Here is a 23,904-nt window from a genome sequence, read left to right on the forward strand (position 1 = left end):
TGACGTGGGGATTAGTAACGCGCACTAAAGTTGTGACAAACCTCTCAAAATGCGCTGTAGTAGTTTCAGGACAATTGTTTTTGACAAAAAGCAGTAAATTTGCAGACTGCGCCATCTGACGATGTTCAGTTGACTAATTTCGTGTTAAATACGCGGTGCCCTTCAATATCATGAAATAAAACGAATCCCATCATTCCTTGAAAAACGTTGTTTTTTTTTAAATTATGTGTCTTAATATTTAACTGTTCATTTTGAGGCTAATTAGTTTTTAAAAAATTGTTTTCATGACGATAATATTTAATAACACCAATTAAAAATATTTATATACAGAAATAAGGCCCTGGTATTGCGAATCCTGGAATCCTGCTGGTTTGACAACAAACAGCAGTTGACAACTTTGACAGTGACAAGACACAAAATGTCATTGCTAAAGAAGCAAATGGCTCAAACAATTGGTTAAATCATGAAAAATCAATTGGAAGGAAATAGCGTTTTAAAAAAAACAAGGATAGCAGCACCCTTGAGATGATTACCAATCACAGCCCACTCAAGAGTTTGGGGGAGATTCACAAGGCGTGGGCTGCTCAGTGGACAAAGTCCCATTTTCAGATAAAGGTAAATCTTACATTTTATTTGGAAAGCTGTCGATGTGTGTTTTAGCAAGTTCAAAGTCAACTCAGCTGTTTATCAGCAGCTTTTAGAGAACGCTGTGCTTCTTTCTGCCGACAAACTTAATGGAAATGCTGATTTAATTTCCCAGTGTGACTCGACTCCAGTACACATTGGCCCAATGAAGTACTGACAGAATAACAGTACTGTTATTCTGTCCAATAACAGTACATGCGTTTCACTATACCCACATCATTGAATTAAAGTACCTCTTCATCAGTCTTTTAACATATAAATCATTTCTGCATTGTTTTTCAGCAACTGTACACAATAACCATCTAAATGAATGCATGAAATATATAATTATGTACAAAGATTTGTGTAAATGACAGGAAACAGTCATTTACACAATATTCATATATTTTGTACCACATTACTAAAATATATGATAATATCGTGATTTATTTAGATACACAACCTATTATTTCATGTAAAATCATAACTCGTAGCCATGAAGGGATTCAGATTGATACATTTATTTACCTGCAATATACTTTTTTTTTTTTTTTTAATCCAGGAACATACAGAATCAAGCTGTAGCGTTGAAATTGTGCTACACTGCAAAAACACAAAATCTTACAAAGTGGGTTTTTTTTCTAGTTTCTAGTGCAAATATCTTAGTACACGTGAAATAAGATAAGAAAGTAACATTTCAGCAAGATCCAGGAGTTTGTTTTAACTCAAAAATTCCTTAATATTGATGATAAGGTGCTAGTTCCACCGGCAGATTATTTCACTTATAACAAGGGAAAATGTCTTGGTAAAACTGAAATTATCTGCCACTGGAGCAAGTAGTTTATCATCAATATTAAGGAATTACTGACTCAATATAAACTCCGATGTCTTGGTGAAAAGTTACTTGTGAGTTAGTTTTAATCTTATTTCAACTGTACTGAAATATTTGGACTAAAAATATTAGTAAGATATTGGTAGGATTTTGTGTTTTTTTGCAGTGCAGACATGTTGACATCATAAAGAGTCCAAGTGGCATAAAAGGAAAACCTCAGCGTCACCTAATATGACACTCCATCGTGTATTTACTTACATTTTTCAAATTTCTTAGGATTGGCCCTACGGTTAGGGTTATCCGATCCTCCACCATGTGGAAGCAAGAGTCCTGGACTTTAGGGATGACAAGGTCCCTAAAATTTAAAGTTTTGGCAGACAGAATCAATGCTTTAGTTAACCATGTTAAGGTTTTGTTTCTGCACAAAGTTTAGACGGTCTGAAAAGTTTAGGAGCGGCACATAAATGTCTGTGTAAGGGCAGGTGTCCTGAGCCGTGTTCAGGAGCGTGGAGAGGAGTTTTTTAATTGAATTTTGGTCCCTGTATTCCTTGTTGTTGATGCCGAAAGAAAGCTTGACTTTTTTTTGGCATCATTGGAGGTTCTAGCTTTTTTCAGGATGTGACTGGCGTGTTTGAATTGCAGGGTAGCAGGGTAGCAGTTGACCTGCATGTCTGGGTGTGTGAGTTTGGGCAAGATACTTTGTTTCAGAAAAGTTATACTGCAGACTGAGGTTGTGCAATTATCTAACTGGTTTGAGTTTTCCTGGGGGTGTGGGAAGCAAATGACTTTAGTCTCTATTTAGGATTAAATTCAACTGAGCCCATGTGATTCTTGTCAGTTGGGAATCCTACTTTATCTTTACTTCCAACATCCCCCCTCTGCAGGACAGGGGCTCCGGGATTGGGGTTATTGATGACACCCATGAAGATTGGTATGTGGGTTACATCATCCATTAGCACAAAGAAGAAAGGCTGACTGAGGTGAAAAATAGGATTGGATGCCCTTGAGATGATGGTCGTTGTGGCTGCGGCAGCCCTCGCGCCGTCCTCGTTTATCTCCATGCCAGACTTGTGCATTACACTGGACACCAGCAGGGGGCCGTCTGCGATCCCACCCAAATTGGGATTCAGGAACATTTCCCCAAGACCTGGGATAAAACCAGCGATTAGAGAGGTGGTTTTTAGGGTCCTTTGTTTTACCAGAGCCTGCAGATGTGAGGAGATTACATCTTACCTAGTTTGGTAAGAACTTCCTGCAACTCCTGAGAATATTCCAGCTTGAATTTGGGAACTTTAACTTGGACAGCCCTCTCTTTGGGTAGACGTTCATACAAGTTGGAGATATTTAGGTTCGAGGAAAGTAAAGACACGTTCACTTTCCCCGACTCAGGCATGATAACCAGCAAACTCATGTCCTTTGTGAATGGGAACCTTGCCACCTGCACACAAAGAGAAAGGATGTAGTAGTTTCTTAAAGAGTATTTTCCAGGCACTTCGTGTCATTTTATAGCATAATTAATTAACTATGTTAACTTCAGTTATTTATAAAAATGCTATATATATATCCAATATGACATAAAAGACATTTTACTTTGTAAATAAACGCCTTCAAATTGGGCCTCCGTTGCTTTAAAAACCCCTGCCTCTGCCTTCATTAAGTCATCACAACTTAATTGCTCTATTAACCCTTGAATGACGTTTTTACCGCAGAGAAGTAGCTCATGCAATGAGCACATGCGCAGTTCAATCCGGTGTTTGCTAATTGCTGCTGGCTAGTCTGAAGGAGTTGAGAGGAAGAGTCATGGGGGAGAGCTGCTCTGTGCGGTGGAAGCTTGGAGGCTTGTCAACTGCGTCTCAGAGGAGTAGCTGGTGTCTTGCACAGCTGAATGGTTGCCATTGGAGATTAAAGGATTTCTCAAACATGCATGAAAGAATCAAAGCAACACTCCAGGTATGTTTTTGATGAGGGAATAACATGAAACTAAAAAAAGTTGATTTTACCAAACACTGCCCCTTTAAGAGTTAGATTCTAAAGTGAGTTGGACATATTTTTGGGTCATTTCACATCAACACTGTTTTTGGTTGTTTTTAAATTTTATTTTTTAAAAATGAAGAAACCCAGAACTGTAAAGCAGATTTGCAGTTGTCCATTGGCGTGTAGTAACAGTTGGATACTCTTGTTTTCAGCAATATTTTCAATTTTACTATGCATGCCTATTAATCAACTTACGTGAATAGATGTGTATGAGGACATACTGCCTACTCAATGAATTACAGAAAAATAATTCAAATATCCTACTAATGTAGCAGGTTTACTTATTCCTTTAATTTAAGATAAATAATTGTAAATCGAATCCCCTTAATAATGTGTAGCTGACATGTTTTGGAGGTCTAATGAATAGATAGAGCAAACAGAGAGGTATTAAAACTCTGAATCCCAAAATGCTTTGGTCCAAATGCCTTACCTAATACCTATTGTTGCACAGATAATGCAACAATAGTTGTTGTTTTTTTAATAAACATTTAATACAAAAACATATGAAGATACAGCAAAAAAAATGTTGAACTTTAGCATTCTTTTGCATCAAATTTTAAAAACAAATTCCCAGAGAAACAGAGACCCTAAAACTTCAGAAGGTGTACTTTACCTGAGCCCCCAGCTCACTGTCCATTAATAAACTCAGCTGATGTTTGGCATCGTCCATCATATCAACATCCACCAGGTGCAAATCATCAAGGTAAAAGACGCCTTTGGAGGTGAAGTTCGGGTCAAATCGAGCTTTCCATTCCCCTGTCAGACACACGGGGAAATAAGATTTCCATTTTTAGTCAGCGGCATCTTTCAAACCAAAAAATACTTTACGAAGAAACAATAACATTTTTTGGTAGCTCAGAGAAGGAAAATGTACTTGATTACACTCTTAAAGGCATACAGACACATATAAAAGCATCAGAATTTCATCAAAAACTTCATTTCATGGATTATTAAGATTTTCTAAAAACTGAATTTTGGTCCCAATCACAAAACTTACCAAAAATTAACACCGTGTTAATAAGCGTAAGAGTTTCACTTTATCGGTTAAGTAAATGAGCTTTTCAATGATGTTCATACATATTAATACGTCTGTTGGTTCGAAGTCGGCATGTTGGCCAATCACCTTTGAAGTAAACGGCATTGATGAGCATGAGAAGCAGATTGGGTGGCAAAGAAGACAGGAAGTCCATCATTTTCCCCTCTGTTGCGTTCTCTACCCACTCATTTATCTGCTGAAGGCTTTCCACTATTGCTGGCTCCGAGTCGTAAAACCGCAGCGACTCGCTCACAAACTCTTGCTTTCCCTTAAACCCTAAAAAAGAAAAAAAAGATGTCCAGCTTTTCTTTGAGGCTCAAAATCAGATATTAAGACAGAAATCAGAAAAAAAAGGGGCTAACCTTGACGCAGAAACATGCGCGTGGCAATTTGCACGTCGCCGTTTCTCAGCTGCGTTAAGACGTGTCGCAGAGACTCGTGGTAACACGGCACGGTGTTTTCATGCAGGTGATACATCAGCAGCTCTTCCGTCTCGTTTTTCGCACCTTTAGACAAAACACAATTCCAAACGGCAATCTCAACTACGTCACAACAAAGCAGGCTAATTCAGCAGAGGCGGTGAGCAGTTCCTGTCGTACCTAAAGCCAGTTGCGAGAGGGCCAGAGATATGCTTAGAGGAGAAATGATGACATTTGGCTGCTCTGGTGTCGTCTCCAGGTTTTGTAAGAGCTGCACCCCCAGTCTCTGAATTGCAGCAGTGATAGTTTGTTTGGTGTCAGGTCTTCGACTGATAGCCTGACAACTGTCTCCCTTTTCTTCATCTGGCGACGTCTTGTTTGCCGACGGCAGGTCGGACGTCGCAGTAACAGTTGTTTCGCTTAGAGTTGTCGGCTCCGGTGTCCCCTGGCTTTCACCTTCCTATAAGCAAAAACGACAAAACCCGGGATCCTCACTGAGCGTGCAGTGCAAGAACACAAAATGTAACAAAGCATTTTTGGTCTGGTTTTTAGTGCAAATATCTTAGTACACTTGAAATAAGACAAAACTAACTCAGATGGAACTTTTCAGCGAGATAAACACACTTGTTTTAAGTCAGTTCAATTCATTGCCGTTCAACTATAGAGCGCCAAATCACAACAACTTTCATCTCGAAGCACTTCACAAAATAAATCTATACATTTAAAGTCAATCCAGCTGATTTTAGTTCTCAAACAGTTCAATAAACTCAATGAATTACTCAAAGTAGTTTGGCTTTTTAATTTTTTTTTCCCACTTAAAACAATTTCCTGTTTTAGGTGACAAAATCAGCCAGTGGAACTGAAACTGTTTTGTTTTTTTTTATTTCAAGAATTATTAACTTAAAATATTATTTGTCTTGCTAAAAAAATACCCTTAATTTAGTTTTGCCTCGTTTCAAATGTACTAAAATATTTGACTGAGAAACTAGACCAAAAAGTACTTGGTATGATTTTGTGTTTTTGCAGTGTGTTAAACACAAATTTCTCAATTCTTGCAGAAAAAGTTACTTTTAAGTTAGTTTTTGCCTTATTTCAAGTGTACTGAAATATTTGAACTGGACACTAGACCGAAACGACTTGGTAAAAATGTGTGTTTTTGCAGTGTGTTAAACAAATTACTCAGTTCTTACTTCTATGGGTTGACTGGGGTTTAGAGGAATTAGGGGGATTGACTGATCTTCTGCCACTTCAGCATTCTGTCAAGAACAAGATAGCAGAGGACAATGGTCTTTCAAAGTTTTCAGTAATCAATACAGATTTTTTAGACATTTTTAGATAGGTTGTTTACAGTAGTTCCTAGACTGCAGAGACAAATTAACAGGAGTGTCAGGCAGAGGTCCATATCCAAGAAAAGTAACTGTAAGAGAAAAAATATATATAATACAAGGTCATTTTTCCTCAGAGGCTTACATTTCTTCGTTTCTGAAGTAGTGTGAGACAATAAATTGTCACTACAGATTAGTCTCTCTTCCTAATTTCAGCTAAACATAAAACATCACTAGTTTCTATATAGCTTTATCATGGTTGTAGTTGTTCCTACAAGCTTAAACCCTTAATTTTCATTCATTTTAAGGAAATACAGATACCCGAAGCATTTCTCCAAAGCAATAAACCACAGCAGAAGTTAAAACCTGTACCAAATCAACCTTAAGCTGCAACCTTCAAACCTAATCTAGCTAAAAAGCAGAGAAGTGATTAAATGTTAAGTCAGAATCATTTGTCTGAAGCCTATTTAAAGACAAGCATTGTACGCCTTGAACATTCTCAATCTGACAAAGGAAAAAAAACATCTTAAATTGAAGATGAAATTTAAAATATGTTTACCTTTTTTTTAAATGACAATGGCTTGTCTAAAAAAAAAAAGGGAGAACCTACTTTACGGTGAATGGCTGAATTCCCTGAGAGTAAAAGATTGGCAGCTGCTCAGCAAACAGTTAAATATCAGCCTGCATTGATCGGGGAGGCGGTGCGGTTCAGCCACTATTTGTTGGTAAATGCAGCCACCGAGATTAGTCCTGGGTTAAATAACCACACGCTTGAAATACGCAGTTATTTCGCATGTTAGTGGGCCGGTGATGTGACCAAACTTAATCTCCCAACAGGAAACATGACAAACCTGTTACAAAACAGTGGCTAATCCCAATGCGCGCGCGGATACAAACAAAACGTGCCGGGAAAAAATGGCGACTTATTCCGTGACGAGGAACAACGCTCGCGCATTTCCCAGAAGGGCCCGGATTCTGACATAGCAGTTAAACATGAGTGGCACCAAAATCTCGCTTCTGTGCCAAAAAAAACTCCCATATTAAGTTTGCGACTATCCAAAGAGCAGTACAGAAATTATTACATAAAAAATTATAGCATCAAGTAAAATGTATTGCAGATAATATGCCTGCCATCTGCGAACAATTGTACAATCTGTCCTGAAGTGGTCAGATGAGATAGAATCGTGATGAGTCGCACAAAAAGACCTGAAACACAATGAAAAGATGGAGGCAAGTTTTTATTAAACAAGTTAATAAATTAATGTCACCAACTCTTATTTTTGCTTTAAATTCTGCTCCAAAAGTTATAGCATATGTTATCAGAACAATTTGATCTTTAGGCAAGTAATTAAAAAAAAAACCGTGTTGCAACATGAAAGCTCTAGAGTTATACAAAGTGCAGAGCTTTTATAGATTTATGCTACTTCGCTTTCAAAACTGGAAAGTTAAACTACATTTTTGGACACAAACATTTATATGGATGTATATATATATATATATTCATCGGACACCTTTATTCCATAATATTTCTTTAGTTATATAAAAAGGGTCTCTTGGCATTGACTGTTCCTACAGTGCCTTAGAAATCTATTTATACCTCTTGAGTTTTACATATTGTGAGGTTACAACCAGACACTGTATTGTACTGTCTTAGGATTTTATAAGACAGATCAACATAAAGCAGGTTATAATTGGAGGGGGGAAATAATTCATTTTTAACAACTCTTAGGAAATGGGAAGACGTAAACCAAAAGTCGTAAAGTGATATATACAGTATATAACCTATATTAAACACCTATGAATTACTTTGGGTTGATCAATCACATTAAACTCCTAAAAAACGCATAGAAGTATCTGGTTGGACACGACGATTTTGGAAAAGCTCAAGAGGAGCAAATACTTTTGCAAGGCACTGTATATCAGGTTTTGAAAGTTGAAAACTAAGAAGAAGAAAAAAAGAGAAAAATGTGGTGAGTTTTTAACAAACTGGTATGCCGAGCAAAATCAGCATCTACACACACACACCCGTGTACCACATAATGTCGCTACAGGGGTTAAAACATGGTCTTCATAATCCTGAAGAAATTTCAAGTAATCCATTTGCTGAATAAAAACATTGAGCTTAAAAAAGAAAAAAAAAAATCAGAGTGAGACTCTAAAAATGTTAAAATTCAGGCCTTAATTGTGCAGTAGATTTCAAGGCTGTGTTTCTAACATTTTGTCCCCCACCGCTGCCCTCCTCTCTGATCAGGCACACCAACACGGTCATCACAGCGGCAAGTGTACGTTTATTATTCAGGATGTACACACACACACACACACACACACACACCTACACGTACACCCAAAGAGCTATGAAAACAGGTCTTTAAAAGAAAAAACAAACAAACATGGGAGTCGCAAAAACAGAAATCACTTGCTCTACAAATACTGCATAGTTTTAATCAGTGCATTTGAATTGACTCGTTATCGTTGAGGAAAACGGTAGGTGAGGACGATGAATTTTTGGTTTTCTTCGGAAAAGTGTAAACTCTCCGTGAGACCTTCCTGAGCATCTGTTCCAATTTATTTATTTATTTTTTTCAATAGCTGACCTGGGTAAAAAGAACAACAAAAAAACAAACAAAAACAAATGACCTAGTCAAGACAAGGGTCTACTATTAAATAGTACTCATCCACAGAGAGAGGGAATAGATTTCGGTGTGCATGATGAATCTCGACGGCGTGGCGCACCGTCGGCTCAATAAATTCTGTGCAAGTAGGCAGATTAGCATGATTCTGCAGATGCTAAAGAAAGCATTTTAAACCCAATCCAAGTATTTCATCTCCCTATGAGTTCAAAAGGGGGGGGGGGAGCTCTGCCTCAGACCGCCGCTCCTCTATTAAAAAGACACAGTAAATACCAGTGGAAAGAGTGTTTAGTGCAGCTACAGGCTACGGTTTTAAGCTAACAGCCTGATGGCGCCGTTGTCGGAGCCGAGCAGCAGCAGCCTCTTGGTGGGCAGCACAGCCAGGCTGGTCAGGGTGCCGCGGAAGTTCTCCGTGCTCAGCTTTGTGCTGCTCACGGGGCTCAGGGAGATGTCGGCCATGGAGTACACCCCGATCTTGCTGGCCACCGTTCCGGTGACGACCTGCGAGCCGTACAGGTCGAAGGCGTGGATGTGGTCGGACTGCGACTTGTACTGGCGCAGCGGCTTGTTTTCCAGATCCTTCCACACGCTCAGGGTGTAGTCGGTGGAGGAGCTGATCACCAGGTTGCCCTCTGCTGCCTGAAAAACAAAAGACGAGAAAGCAAGTGAAATAATTGGCCCGCAACAGCAAAGCTGCTCCACAGACGTTTACAGCTCAAAGCTCACTAAGTTAAGTGGTTTTGTTGAAAGGAATTTGAAAATAAAGACTTTATTTAGCTAGGTCAGTCAAAAACTTCCCTGCGAAAAACATAAACATCTGAGTAATTTCAATGTGCTTGTGAGCCATCGGTGTGTTCTTTCTAATGAGTAACTTATGTCCATATTTGCCTAAACTTGTACCTTTAAAACTAGAAATACAATCCTTGACCCAATTTGGGGTTAAATAAAGTTTGCGGTCTGTTGACAGCATATCTGCTGGGTACAACTTTCATCATCTCTGACACACTACACTAAGACGATGAAAATAAAAGAAACTTGGTCTGATATATGTTCTAATAGTCGTAACAAAAGCCTAACCTTTTAGGTTGAGCTTATAAGGAGTATATCAATAACCTATACAGGTATTTTAGAGCAATTTGAACTACGTTTTTTATTTAGAGCCAATCATTATGAAATGATTTTGGAAACTGGTAAAGAATAGAAATTATTTATGAGTTAATACGTTAGAATTGACGGGGGTGTACTTTCTTCTTACCATGAGTAAAATCGTACAAAATAGAGGTAGAATCACAATAAATAACTGTTATATTTTCAAACATTAATATCAAAAAACCACCGTATTTGATGAAATTATTGAAATATTAAATAAGGGCAGAACAAAAATACATCATGCCTGTCTACAAGTAAATAATTAGATAAGATTTAAAAACGTGTTTTGGTTTAATTTGTGATCTGTGCATGAGAGGCCAACACTGCCATTCCGACAATATGGACGATGCGTACAGGATGCATACGGTTGAGCAACCTTTATCACTATATCTGCTGGTTTCATCAAATCAAATATAAGACTTTTTAATACTACCTTGAATGAAATTTAAGATTAAAAATAATAATCATAGGGGAAGATTGGGGGATTCTGCTAAATTACAAACAAGCAAGAATTATGAAATGTCTGGGGTGTAGACATTTGTGCAGCCTTCTCACACTGGTTCTCTACAGCCTGAACCTCCATAGTGCCAAGCCTAAAAGTAGTTTTTTTTTCTCTCCACATAATACGCCTAGTCTCTTATGGTTTGACAAGAGAAGAAAGTCTGTGGCAAAAATGAACGTTGTGCAGCCAACTGGCGATACAGTTACACTTACCCACCACAACAGACGCAAAACAAGCTAGCTAGCTACCAAGTGTATATTATTAGCAGCTCGATAGCAGCAGCTTCAACCACCACGAGTCACAGAAATCAGTGAAGATGTCCAAATTTTGCAGAAAAGTGTTACCAACTCAGTAAAAAACATTGTATTTGACCAATGGACATGCTTTTAAAAACTGTTGACTTATGTGTATATAGTACATTTAATCATTATGAGTATGGTTGTATTTTTTCCCCCTATCTTTGGTTTAGAATATCTTTTGTTTTCTCCTGTATTAGTATGTGTGCATTTGCTTTCTACTGTATGATATTGTGCTGCATTATGTTTTAATGTTTTTTTTTAAACAGAGTTGTTGAAAATGAGTTTGCACTCAATCGTCTTAATTGGTAAAATAAAATTTGAAAAATCCTGCTCGGAAAAAAAATCATGTACAAGAATACACAAGAAAAATAATAAAAATTTAAGACTAAATTTAATACATTTTATGGCCTTAATTTTTTATTTATGCATTTAAGGCTTTTTAAGGATACACATTCATACTGTTTATAATAATAATAATAATAATAATAATAAAAAACAAATTTAATAATAAAGAAGGTGTTTTAGGCAAAATGTCACACTGCACTTTACTAACTATTTATATTTCAATATTTATCAGTATGTGAGAATTTGTATGAATTCTATTATCTGGAGTCTTTTTGTTTTACTCATGTACCTTGAAATTGCTAGCAATACAAAGAATAATCCAGATGAAACCATATTGTCAGCAATGCAAATCTACACAGGAAGGTTTACCTTCATTTGGAGAATATCTCCTTCATGAGCTGGCCAGCCCTTCAGTATGAGGCCTGTGCGGGCGTCGAGCAGAACAATGAATCCTGAGGAGAATCCCGCCGCTACCGTGCGTCCTGAGGGGCTGACTGCCAGGTAGCGGATGAGCCCGGCGCTGATGTTGTTGTACGCCAACCGAAATTCATGCTGCAGAGACACAGGAGAAGATTTGTCACTTTTGGCACTCGAATAACTCAGTCGTGAAGAAGCGCAAAAAAAAAGCCCGCTCTTTCGAAAGGTGCGGCGATGATTAATAGCCGCTGGGCGGTGAGCGACTCGGGTCTCGAGAGAACGAGCTCTCCAAGTGAAATTGCTACCTGCAATCCAGGCTTTCGAGGATCAATGAAGCGGAGAACAGAATCCGCACTGCCAAACACAACGCTGCAGTGTGGAGCTGGCATTGTGGTGACGGCTGTAATTGGATTCTTCCCGTCCACGGCTTCATACAAACGGATTGGCTTGCCTAAGGGAGAGAATACAAAAAAAAGGAAAAAGTAAATACACTGAAATAAAACAGGCAAGCAAAAAAGTGCAAAGTCCCAAGAACAATTTAGTCACAAGCCGAAATGAATCGCATAAAGTTTCTGCACCTGTATACTGGTCCCACACATGGACAGTGCCATCACAGCTAACGACTTCCTGTGATGTCTCCAGCTGACCCACGTAGAACACAGACTTCCGATGCTCGCTGTACGTCTGCCTGGGATCCACCTCCTGAGTCCCGTCGCCATAGTTATAAAGGGGCCAAAGCTTCACGGTTTTGTCTTTGCTCCCGGACAGGAAGAAATCCTCTCCCAACAGCGGCGACAGACATTTCACGGTCCCTGAATGGCCTAAGAAGCTCTGCAGTCTGATTTGGTGAAAGTGGAAATGGGAATCTTGCTGGTTAATACCGATCTCATACTGCCAGTAGGCCAACCAGTTGCCCTGTAGAGAGCGGGTGCTACGGGGGAGCTCTTGCTTTAGGGCGCTGTCCTCCGGGGAGAGGCCCGTTATCCAGGCGGAAGAGGAGGACGCACCTGTTGAAGGAGCGGAAAACGTGGCGGCGGTGGTGATGATGGGAGTCGTGTGGCCGGTGCGTCCCCAAGAGCTGGCCAGACTGTGGTTGGCGTTGCCGTCGAATTCGTTGTCGTGGGACACTTGGATGCGGTTCCCCACCAGGTGGCTTCCAAACGTGCCCGACTCGGGGAGGGAGTCTCCCTGCACGGTGGAGCTGTGTGCGGGGGCGGGGAATGGGTTACAGCCAACTTGTCTGCCAAGGCCAGAGGAAGAGGTTGGCTCCAGCCGGGGGGACGAGCTGAGGCTGGTCTCCGAGGTCCCCTGGCTCAAACTCTGATGATAGGACTGGGCCAGTTGCCAGACGAGTTCATGATTTGGGACCAGTTTCCGAATGGCAAAGTCACCTGTTGACAGCATACAGAACAATGAGTTGCACCACCGGAGAACCTATTCATTTAAAGAACAAATATTATGTATTATCCAGGCACATTGCACCATTTTTACAATCAAGTAACAATGTTCACTTCAGTTGTTATAAAATGCAGTATATATCAAACATGACGACTTCGTAATTTGACTACAATTTTACTCTTTCCGACACTCCCTCTTCAGTGCTTCTCATTATGCAGTTCACAACCGTTCTTATGAGTGTTGGACTGAGAAGTAGTTCGTATGATGAGCTCAGCGGACTCGCAGTTCCACCAGGAGTTTGCTAATTGCTGCTGCTGCTAGTCTGAGTAGCTGAGAGAGGGAGTTTGGGGGGAGGGGTCCTCTGTGATGTGGAAGCTCCAAGGAGGAGCTTTGTGGAAATAGGCAGAGCTTCATGGAAGCCCCTAATGGTTGCCACGAGAGATTAAAGGGTTTCTCAAACATACATGAAAGAATCAAAACAACCCTCCAGGTATATTTTTGATGAAGGAATAACACTGTAAGAGGACATGAAGTTTTAAAAAAGTTGATCTTACATTATATGCTGCTTTAAAGACCCACTAATCATTTGGACAGTTTTAGCTTTACTTGGTGTACAGAAGGTAAAATACCCATTATTCAGTACTTTTTCCCCCTATCCCTAAAATAAATTAGAGAGAACTCCAACCTCTCACTTTTTTTTATCATCATCTAATCAAAATGAGATTGGGTGTGAGTACTTAATCACATTTTTGATTATGCATATATAGGAAGAATGTTTTAAATCCTTAATGTTCTTTTGAAAGACAAAACGTCTACCTCTACTAAAGAACTAGCAGCAATTTTTTTTCTCCTGTATATTAAATTTTCTCAATGTCAAAATCGGCAAGTCAGACCTCCACAAAAACTAGAAATTAGTATCAATACCCTTTCATCTCTATATTTAACATACAACTTTAACAAATACCCTTTTTTCTATTCCATTTTCAACTGAGGAATGCGTTTTGTCAAATGATGAGGAAAACGTTACCTATGAGACAGTAGAAGGGGATGTAGGAGGCATAGGCCATCTCAGAGTTAAATACGGTCTGCAGCTCCTCCAAGACTCCCATCTCGTACGTTACATTTGACCCCTCGGGTGTACAAACATCCACCAGTGTTACTTCTCCCACAACTTTCCGCGGGGCATGATTTAGCTGCAGAGGTAAAGAGACAATGGTGTCACTCTACTTGGAGTCAATTTAGTTTTATTTTCATTTAAAAAAGAAAAAAGAAAGAAAAAAAAAAGAGTAAAAGCATGTCTGAAATTCTCTTTTTCTTTCTGGTTAAACTTTTATATTAAGTCTATACTTATTGAAAACTAGACATTTGTTGGTTGTTGCAAAAGTATTCAGACCCATTTTCACATTTTATCTCATTACAACCACAAAATTACTACAATTTTATGTGGTGGACCAAAACAAAACGATTGTGGAGAAGCAAAATGATTTGTGGTTTTCAATTTGTTTCCCACACAAAAAGAATCTGGTGCATTTATGTTCGTTCTCCATCTTGGTTTCTAGTCCTCTACAGCTTCCAACAAGTTTTCTTAGCATCTACTTGTATTAAAACCAGTCTTTTCCAATGTGAGCTGCGTATATCTCAAGAGCTACTGTAGTTGGCTGCTTCTCTGATTATCACTGCCTTTGTCTGACTAGTTAGTTAAATACAGACATCAATGTCTTGCTAGTTTTCTGATTGGGCTAGAACTAGACAGATTGATTAGCCCTTCATAACAAGTTCATAGCTTTTAATATGATTTTATAACCAATCTATACATTTCTCCACAGTGTTAATCCCAGATTATGTTTTATCACTTATCTTCTTTAGTCAACATTTGAAGCAATTGGTTCCACAGAATTTCGTTTTAGGGTATTGGCATGAAGAGCGGTGAATACAATAGGAGACCAGATTTCCAATTGTAAAATTTTATTTCCACAAACATGTACCATGTTCTTCTGACACTACCATGATGTGATCACATCAAGTTCTGACCAAAAGTCTGAATGTTCATGGAGTATGAAAACTTTTGCAACATACACTTACAAAGGGAGTTGAGATATAATTCGACTTATTTAAGGGCTTCTGGAGTCTGAAGCTTCCATAAAATTGTTGTCATGAATGGTTGCAGTGCAGCTGTACCTGGGGCTGGAGAGAATGCATCAGAGAGAAAACAGCAAAGAAGCGACGCAAAGTGTCAGCCATGTGCTGTTGCACCATCTCCCTCCCAATGCGCAGACAGATGAGAGCCATTAGGCTCAGCGTCTTGAGACAGACAGCAATGCGGGTTTGTACCCCGCTGGGGAACCTGCACAATACAGAAGTGAAAGAATCGATCAGAGGATGACTGATATCTATATCTCATGGTTTCTGATCCTATACTGTTCAGTCCAACCACAACAAAATTGTCCTTAAACTTGAACAGACTGACATTTTTTAGGAGCAAAAGACAAAGATAAACTGTATTTGGGATATTTTTGCTGTTTAATGTCTGAAACTGTAGTCTGAAAACTTCTTGATCCACAATGTATGTGTGTTGTGCTTTACCCCATTCGCGGCGTAGTAATCAGATCTAGAAGTGGAAGGAGCACATCCTGATTGATTTTCATAAGCATGTCCATTAGCGTGGTATCCGAGAGAAAGACAATGATCTTCTGGGTAAGTGCTACGGCGCCGAGCAGACTTGCTTCCTTACGTGTGTTAAGACGCTGCGAAGATGGTGGAGACACCTGGAAAACATTTGAGAAGCATAAGCCTTTTTGGCTCCTTTTTAGAATAACTTTAGCTTAAGCCTGGGCAATATTTCCTAAAAATAAAACCTCAGATTTTTTTTTTTCATACCAAAACAGTAACTGACATAACATTTACTTTATACTATACATGGGACAAATATTCTGTTAAATAAACTAATGGAATAAACAAAATATCATGTACCAGTAAATGTAATATTTGGGTACTCTAAAAACAAAGATTCCAGTATATACAGTACAGACTAAAAGTTTGGACACACCTTCTCATTGAATTCAATGAGAAGGTGTGTCCAAACTTTTGGTCTGTACTGTATATAGCCTATATATTTATATATTAGATATATATATATATATTTAAAGTCTTACCAGATATCCTATGTAAGGCAAGTACTGGTAGGTGAGAACAGGTTCTCCATAGAGTTGAGCTATGTAAATGAGACAGTCTAAAACAGGGCCTGCTGTTTGATCACCAACAACAGGCTTTTTCTCATACACACTGCCCATTCCCACACTCTCCAGCAGGCTTTCCACAGATGGAGGGGAAACAAACTGGTGGTTTTCAGGTCCTATAAAGAAATAGTAGTTGATGTAAAACAATGTTGATATTGAAATAAGGCAGCAAATACGATTGATATGATGAATTCACACACCAATGTAACAGTTTGTAAGCAGTCTCAGTAAATTTCTGGCAACATATCGAGACGTCACTGTTGGTCCGAGTTTTGCTGATAGCCATCGAACCGTTTTGCAGACTGTATCTGTGAAGCAACACGATTAAAACATTAAAAGTTACACAGCGATTAAAAAAATAGAAGCTAAGAACAGCTTGCTCACCTAAAAGAATCTTTTGCTCTTTCTCCTCGGACTCCTCTGATGGATCTCTGTCGTCTTCCTCTTCCTCCTGATCATCTACAATTCCTTTGTCAGTCTCATCAAGTCTCATCCCGTTAATCTCTCCTTGAAGAGTTGTGAGAGTGGAACCTGAATCTGTGAGGTCAAGATTGAGGGAAGCTGCGTGACCCATGTCCTCCTTCCCATTGCTGGCTAGCTCTTCTTCCTCTAACTCTCCAATTTCCTCTCCCTCACTAGCATGTTTCAGATCCTGGCTGCTGTCTGCAGATTTCAGACTGGCTCTGTCCCGCATGGAATCATCACCCAGAGAGAGCTCACTTGTGCTGCTTTTGTCACTTAATTTCCCCACACTTAAAGATTCCTGATCTTGATCCTTGCTTGCAGAGTTCTGGTTTTGATGCTTCCCACCACCAACACCGTCTCCACTGTTGACATAAAATTCATTCTGAAAGTCCTCAGCTTCTGAAAGAAACACTTGGTCATTGAGACTGATGCCAGAGGAGTAGTCAACTAGTCCGGTGTCTCCGACCAGCCCAACTCCTCCACTCACCCCACTGTTACTGCCCATGTTGCCACCGACAGACGCAGATGATGGCCGCGCTTTGCTATCCTGGAAATCCTCTTCCTCCTCCTCTCCGAGGTTACAGATGCCAGTTCTCAGTCCTTTAAAACCTTCTCCACCAGTGCCCGAGCTTTCGAAGCCAGTTAGAACTTGCAGCACATGTGGGAGTAGGCTTGAGAGGAAGGCCTGGAGACCAAGCCTCATAATCAGTTGAAGGACAAAACAGTCAGTGTAGAGATAGAAACGTCCTTTGAGACAGTGGGGGTTTTCATAAACGTTGATCAGCGGCTTTAGTAAGTACTTGTTTGCATTTCTGGGACCTAGGACTGTAGAGATGGGCTCAAAAAGGTACCAAGCAGCATAGACCGCAGTGGATTCCTCTAGCATGAGGGCTAAAATGAAGGGCAAGAGAATCTCAAGACCTTCAGCAGTGATGTTAGTCCGCAACAGTGCTTCAAGCTGCTGCCACAGGTGGAAGACAATGTCTCTTCCCTGAAGGCTACACATAGTACCCATCTTGCCATGGTAGGAGAAGATAAAATCGTGAAGTGCAGCAAAATAGGAAGGGAAGGGAAAGGGACTAATGATGGAATTCAACAACTGATGAGGGCTTGGAGGAGGGAGGCCATCGTAGATAGGGTCATAATTGAAAAGAAGAGGCTCTGGGCAAACTGGTTCTTCTCTGTGTGCTACTTTAGCATGCTTTTCTAAGAGCAACAAGGACTCAAGAGCATGGTGTAAAGACAGAGGCACATCGCGGAGGTTTGCAGAGCACAGCTTGATGACAGCCTGGAAACGCTGTCTGAGTGGAGTGTCTGCTTTCAGGCCTCTAAGTTTGGCGGCATAGAATATCTCTGCCGTGAAAACACCGAGTGCCTGCACATCTCTTTGGAAGAGGTTGGTGATAGAAGGTCCAGGTTCAGTTTTCAAACCCTCTCTTCTTGGGCAAGAAGATTTTGAAGGATGCAAAATTTCAGCATGAATACTTTTTACCAAGAAGTTATTTAACTTCTCCAGTTCTTCTAATGGTTGCAACGGGATGAAACCTTCAGGTAGAATGATTTTAACTTCTTCTGTGTTGGTAGTAACAACGTTTTCTCCATGTTTTTTGTTCATTGGGCCACCTTTTTGTAACACTGCACTTCTTAAAGCAGGAGGTATGCCACTTGAGAAATCATTTGTCAGTGGACTTGGAGACTGAGATGCATGTGCTGTGCGCTCGCCGCTAATTTTACCTCCACCTGCACTGATAGTTGGCAGATTGACAGGGCAAGATATAGAGGTGGATGAGCCAGTGGAAGCTAATGAGTCTATAGCTTCTGTACCTTGTTCAAGATCATCATCCTTATCTACCGTGGTCCAACCAGAGGACTCGCACCCTTTGGATTCTGGTATCATTCCATCCAAAGTGTCAACAACGGCGTCAACAGAAGGGATGTGTAAGGAAGGCACATTAAGAGCAGCAAGGCCAAGAATAGGAGGTTCTGCTGGGGCATATTGGGAAGCAGATAAGCGCGGTGGGTGGGGCTGGTCAAATAGCTGAACTACACCATAGGTAGTCAGATTTGTGTGGTTGTCCACAAGGTGCAGGCACACATTCTTGGCCTTGATAGCTTCTTTACCTGACAGCTTATAACCAAACGTGAGATCTATCCAGTGATGCAAATGCTGGGAGACATCTCTGCTCTCCAGAAGGTCCCGATGTACCTCAATAAACTCTTCACATGACTTGCACCAAGAAGGCACATCCAGATCGGGCATGTCTGGGTGGATTGAGCTGAAAATGGAAGGATCTGTGTAAAATTCTGGAATGCATTCATCAGGAGTCCAGCTCTGCATGCGCTCCATAGTCGCTGGGTATTCATTGGGCTCCCACTGTGACCTAACATGGCTACAAAGCACTGACTTGGGAGTCTGTCTGGCTTTGTAGACATAGTAGGTAATATCTGACAGCACATCAGATATGTGATGAGGCACATGCAGGTGCTCGGACTGTGCAGCACCTCCAACACCGACACTGAGATCTCCACCTACCCCAATTCCATTACCCGTTGCAGCTGCCAATGCCTCTTTGGTCATCTCATATGTGAAGTCCAGCTGCTTGTCCCCCTTGTTGAGCCTGAATTTTGACCTCCTGAGGTCCCGAAATTTTCCAAAAGGGACAGTAAAATCCACGACCCAAGGCAGCACTGGGTGATAGTTAGGATCCCCTTCCCGCCGTCCAGCCAACCTGTTCAACTCCATCAAGTAATGGAAGTTACTGACTCGTCCATGAACCCAATCCAGAACCAGTGCCTTCAGCTCATCAAAGCAGTCCTTACACAGTCTATTGTTCTCTTGGCTCAAACACTTAATTCCTGTTGGCAGGGCATTTTTTGGTTCTTGGCTTACACCATCATCCCTGTCTGCCTCTTCTGATCCCAGGTCCTCATAATGAGTAAGGTTGAGTTTGAGATGGCTGCAGAGTTGCTCATCGACTGCTATGTCCTGAAGAGACAGCTCTCCACAAGAAAGGCCTGCTGTATGGCATGCCTGCATAGCTACTAGAACCTGGTAGATGATAAACAAGACTTTGGCATGACTGTTGGCAAGCTTTGCTGGGCTGAAGGACACAATGTCGTGAAGTGAATATTGAGTGTACGGTAGAATCACATACATCATTTCTGCCGTCTCCAGCAAACATTCTGCAGGCAGGACATTAGGGCAAAGATTGTCTGACTGGGACTTTGAAAAGCAGGATGAGCTGGGTGGCAAAAAGATGTCTTTTTCCTTCTCTCTGGCTGGAGAGAGGGAAGGTGAACCTTTGTCTGGTGAAATAAATGTCAAATTGAAGAGCTTCTCCAGTGCATGGCGTACTGCATCTACAGCGGTAATATGCATTTGCTCACTGGGGCCAGTATATGCTTGCACAAGTTTGTAATGAGCTTCTCGCCACAGATTTCTGGAGGAAAAGAAAAAATAGAGAAAAGGCCAGAAAGTCAATAAAAACCTTGTCTTGTAACTGCGTATTACTCCATGAAGATATTTAATTTACAACTTTTGTACATTTCCACAGAAAAAGATCACTGCATATATCATTAAAACTGTCTTTAAGTAATCATGCCCTTGACTGTAGGAAAACATTTAAAGAACACGATTAACAAAATATATGAAACCTGAGTTAACAAGTACGCTAAAAGACATTATTGCAGGTCAGAAGCTTTCACAAATGTTTAATGACCATATCATAGCTTCATTAGTGGTGCATCTTATAAACCAAGTATATACGAATAAACAATAATGGTCATATATTTATAGCTATAAATGTGTGGTTTCTTTGCAAGTTGGAAAGGGGCTAGTAACATGAAATTCAACACATTCATAAATGAAAACTTCCAATTTGCAAAGTATTTCTAATTTAGATACCTAACATGTGATATTTTTATTAACATGTGATATATTTAATATTTAGAAATGTATTTAAAATACAAAATTACTTCTTTCCTGGTTAAATTAAGTAGGCTACTAAAAGCACTTTAAAACGTACTAATATATTTATTAGAAAATTATCCTTGGATCACAAACCTTTCATTAATTTAGCTTAGTTCGAACACTGAAGCAGAGATGAGTTTTTACTGTACCTGACATTATGCTGTGACACACTCTGCATGGTTTTAACATACGAGTTCTGCGAAAGCAGTTCCATTTCACGATGGCACGGATCCCTGGCCAATCTGTAGCTCAGCTTACTTTTCCTCAGACCCTGAATGCACACTCGTGTCCAGCCAGGTGGCAGCTTTGTCTGTGAAGACCAGAGATGTGTGGAGATTTCTGCCGCGCTGCTGCTTTCAAAGCGAGCACAGCGCAAGACCCTCTTCTCCCTGAGGCCCATCACCCAGCGCGTAGGAACCAAGGCTACGAGCTCTCCAGGACGGGGCCCCTGGCCCTGCTGCCGCCGGTCAACTCCCAAGTCTCGCTCCACTGCCTGCATCAGCCCATCCATGGTGAGTCCTTAAATGCTGGTTAGCAGTTGCACTCTCACCAGTGACGTCACCACAGTTTCTCCCACTAGTTACAGTATTCAGAGCTCCATGGAGAAAGCTTTTAGAGCCGAGCCGGTCTCCTTTTACCCCTGCAGAAATGGCAGACAAAAGAGAAATACGGTAAATATATGAAACAGGTACCACTGATGACTTTAAAGATCAGTAAAAGTACCTTAGAATTAACTTTGACAACATACAGATACTCTAAAATGTGAGCTCTTTAATCAGGTCTTTCTTGGAAAAGCAGTATCCAGCATCCAAAGAGCATCCAAGAATATTAATGGGAAGTCGAGTGGAAGAAAAGTGTGGGACAAAAATTTTATAAAAAGATATAGTTATATGACATATCTAGGGATTAGGCTACATAATTTTGTACTTCCTCTGTTAACCCACTTCCAAAGAAAGTCTTATTAGGGTTAAGGAAAAATTGGTAGACTATTGATCAGTGGTCCAATTTCTTCTTTTTAGATTAAGCTAACTTTTGTATTTGACTTGGAAATCAAACCCCACCTACTGGTGTTGTATACATTGTTAACACAGATGGATACCAGCATAATTTAGAGTAGTTAATACTTCCATCTGCTGAGAAAAATTGCAGGGATTATTTTTTAGCACGACTTGGCACCTGTCCAGACTGCCAAAGGAAGAAGTGCTTTCTTTGAATGAGAACTGTATCATTGTGTTTGACCGAACAGAAAGCTTTCCTAATGTAAACCTACTGAGAATCAATGTGATATCAAATATCAAGAGGAAGACGACAAGACACCAGACTCAATAAAAATAAATGACCTGAAGGTCACTATTAAAGCAACCTGGGTTTTCGTTCCCACCTCAGCAGAGACAAAGGCGGATGGTTTCCATGCCATGCTGCACTGATGTAATCATTTATCCAAAAAAGGATCCCCAACCAAAAATTGAGTTCATTATATATTTTTGAGCAGGCTAGCATTTCTGTTTTGAAAATATTTTTTTTTATTCATCTTAGCATTCTAATTTCAGCTTAAGCCACCACATCAAAAGTAACTGAAATAAATTTGAAGTTAATCACTCTGTTTAATAAATCTAGATAATGTATCTTTACTTTTAGAATAAAATAGCTGATATTGGTGGTATTTTAGCCTATTGACATGCATCTGTATTAAGGTCTTTGTACTTAGCCGTGGAGAGAAATGGTCAAGCTTTGCAATTGTGGGGTAAGATACTTTCCGTTTCTTAGATTTAAGCAACTTTAAAACGCGATCTGATGCCAATAAAAGAGACGAATAAAACTGAAAGTCCAAGGTCTTGTCTTGCATGACTGCAGTAGCTTCTCATTAGCAACCCATCTATTTAAACTAAATTAGATGAGTTTAAATAACTGCCTCCAAGACAACTGCCTTGTCTGGAAAAACCTGAAGGTACTTTAGCACAATGAAAGTTCTACTCACTGCATCTAACACAACACCACTGCATACTTCAAGTAACATTTATGCGTTGACCACTAGGCAATACCCACCAAAAATTACCAATAGTGCAAACTTGATATATTTCTCAATGATTGTAGAGTAAACGTTAAAATAAAGCACCTACAGCGAGCTGAAAGGTTAGATGAGTCTTGAGAAGAATTTTAGGGAAGTAAAGCTAGCTAACACGTAGCTAGACAAAGAGGCTAACGTTACATCAAAATGAGCTACAAGATAACATTATTAAGTCCGTTGCGAACAATACAGACGAAGCACTTTAAATGTTAACCCCACTGTAATTACAGACACCAGCAAAAGCGCCAACTCCTCAACGCTTAGCTCACCTCTCGCCACTTGTAGCAGTTGACAGCTAGTTGGTGTCGAGCTAACGGTGCGTCCCCGCTTCACGCATGACGGCTCTCTGTCACGCTATGAACCCGAGACATACTGAGAGGGCAGCTGCGTTTGCTTCATTTTCCAGCGTTTTTCCCCCCAGACGTGAGTACGGACAAGCAAACAGACGCACGGACGGGCGAGAGGCAGTCAGCCGACAGTGTTGTGCTGTGAGCTAGTCGGAGCCATGTTTCAGAAACGGCGCCTCACGTGACACAGCATCAGCCGCGTCTCATGTGACTCCAGCTGCTGCCCTTCAGCAGGCAGGACAACAGCCTCCTCACTGACCCCCATCCAGCTGGCTCCGAGGAAATAAAAGCAGCTATTCATGCCTATCTAATTTAGTTTAATACTATGTTTTTGTTGTTGGTTTGCTTCTTTGTGTATAATCCAGTTTTACCCCCCCTCCTTCTTCTTCATGTGGAAGCAGTCCGTGCTGGCACTTTTTCCAAGTTGGGAAGATTTTTGATATCGACGCCATATTTGTCGATATCAAAATAATATATAGTTTGTATATGTTATATACAAAATGTATTTTGTTAGTAATAAACAAATAAATACATATACAAATATATAAACAAATACATAAATCCAGATAACAATAGTCATAAAACACAATTGCAGATTAATTAATTTGATGTAGCAAAAAGGGAAAACAGGCTGTATCACGAGCACAGTGAATTATTCAAACAATCTTTATTAACGGAACCCTCTTCATACAGTCAGGCGTAACACAAATTGATTTACAATTTTTTTTTTAAAAAAAAGGAATATATTTAACCGACACTCACACATAATTATTGAACTGATTAAACCAATATTTATCTTATCAAAACA

At 40.1% G+C, this 23,904-nt stretch overlaps 2 protein-coding genes across 3 annotated transcripts; both read right to left on the minus strand.

The window, feature by feature from the left end:
* Positions 1–1,979: 1,979 nt before the first annotated feature.
* serpinf2b (serpin peptidase inhibitor, clade F (alpha-2 antiplasmin, pigment epithelium derived factor), member 2b) lies at positions 1,980–7,078 on the minus strand. Of its 2 annotated transcripts, none has more exons than XM_032545056.1 (9): positions 6,832–7,078; positions 6,294–6,366; positions 6,136–6,201; positions 5,126–5,405; positions 4,889–5,032; positions 4,614–4,802; positions 4,104–4,246; positions 2,690–2,894; positions 1,980–2,603 (listed from the first exon to the last, which is right to left on the minus strand). In XM_032545056.1, the coding sequence occupies exons 2-9, from the start codon at positions 6,345–6,347 to the stop codon at positions 2,251–2,253; spliced, it is 1,434 nt and encodes a 477-aa protein (XP_032400947.1). In that variant the 5' UTR covers positions 6,348–6,366; positions 6,832–7,078; the 3' UTR covers positions 1,980–2,250. The 2 variants fall into 2 exon arrangements, with proteins under 2 accessions (XP_032400947.1, XP_032400945.1); XM_032545054.1 differs by having other exon boundaries at positions 6,294–6,362; positions 6,881–7,077.
* Positions 7,079–7,487: 409 nt separating this feature from the next.
* wdr81 (WD repeat domain 81) lies at positions 7,488–23,288 on the minus strand. Its single transcript, XM_032545053.1, has 12 exons — positions 23,019–23,288; positions 20,831–21,321; positions 16,631–20,151; positions 16,447–16,554; positions 16,163–16,362; positions 15,594–15,775; positions 15,189–15,354; positions 14,038–14,203; positions 12,191–13,003; positions 11,918–12,063; positions 11,565–11,747; positions 7,488–9,539 (listed from the first exon to the last, which is right to left on the minus strand). The coding sequence occupies exons 2-12, from the start codon at positions 21,190–21,192 to the stop codon at positions 9,213–9,215; spliced, it is 6,174 nt and encodes a 2,057-aa protein (XP_032400944.1). The 5' UTR covers positions 21,193–21,321; positions 23,019–23,288; the 3' UTR covers positions 7,488–9,212.
* Positions 23,289–23,904: the final 616 nt, after the last annotated feature.

The sequence above is a fragment of the Xiphophorus hellerii genome, chromosome 18 (genome assembly GCF_003331165.1).
Source record: "Xiphophorus hellerii strain 12219 chromosome 18, Xiphophorus_hellerii-4.1, whole genome shotgun sequence".
In the NCBI taxonomy this organism is placed as follows: Eukaryota; Metazoa; Chordata; class Actinopteri; order Cyprinodontiformes; family Poeciliidae; genus Xiphophorus; species Xiphophorus hellerii.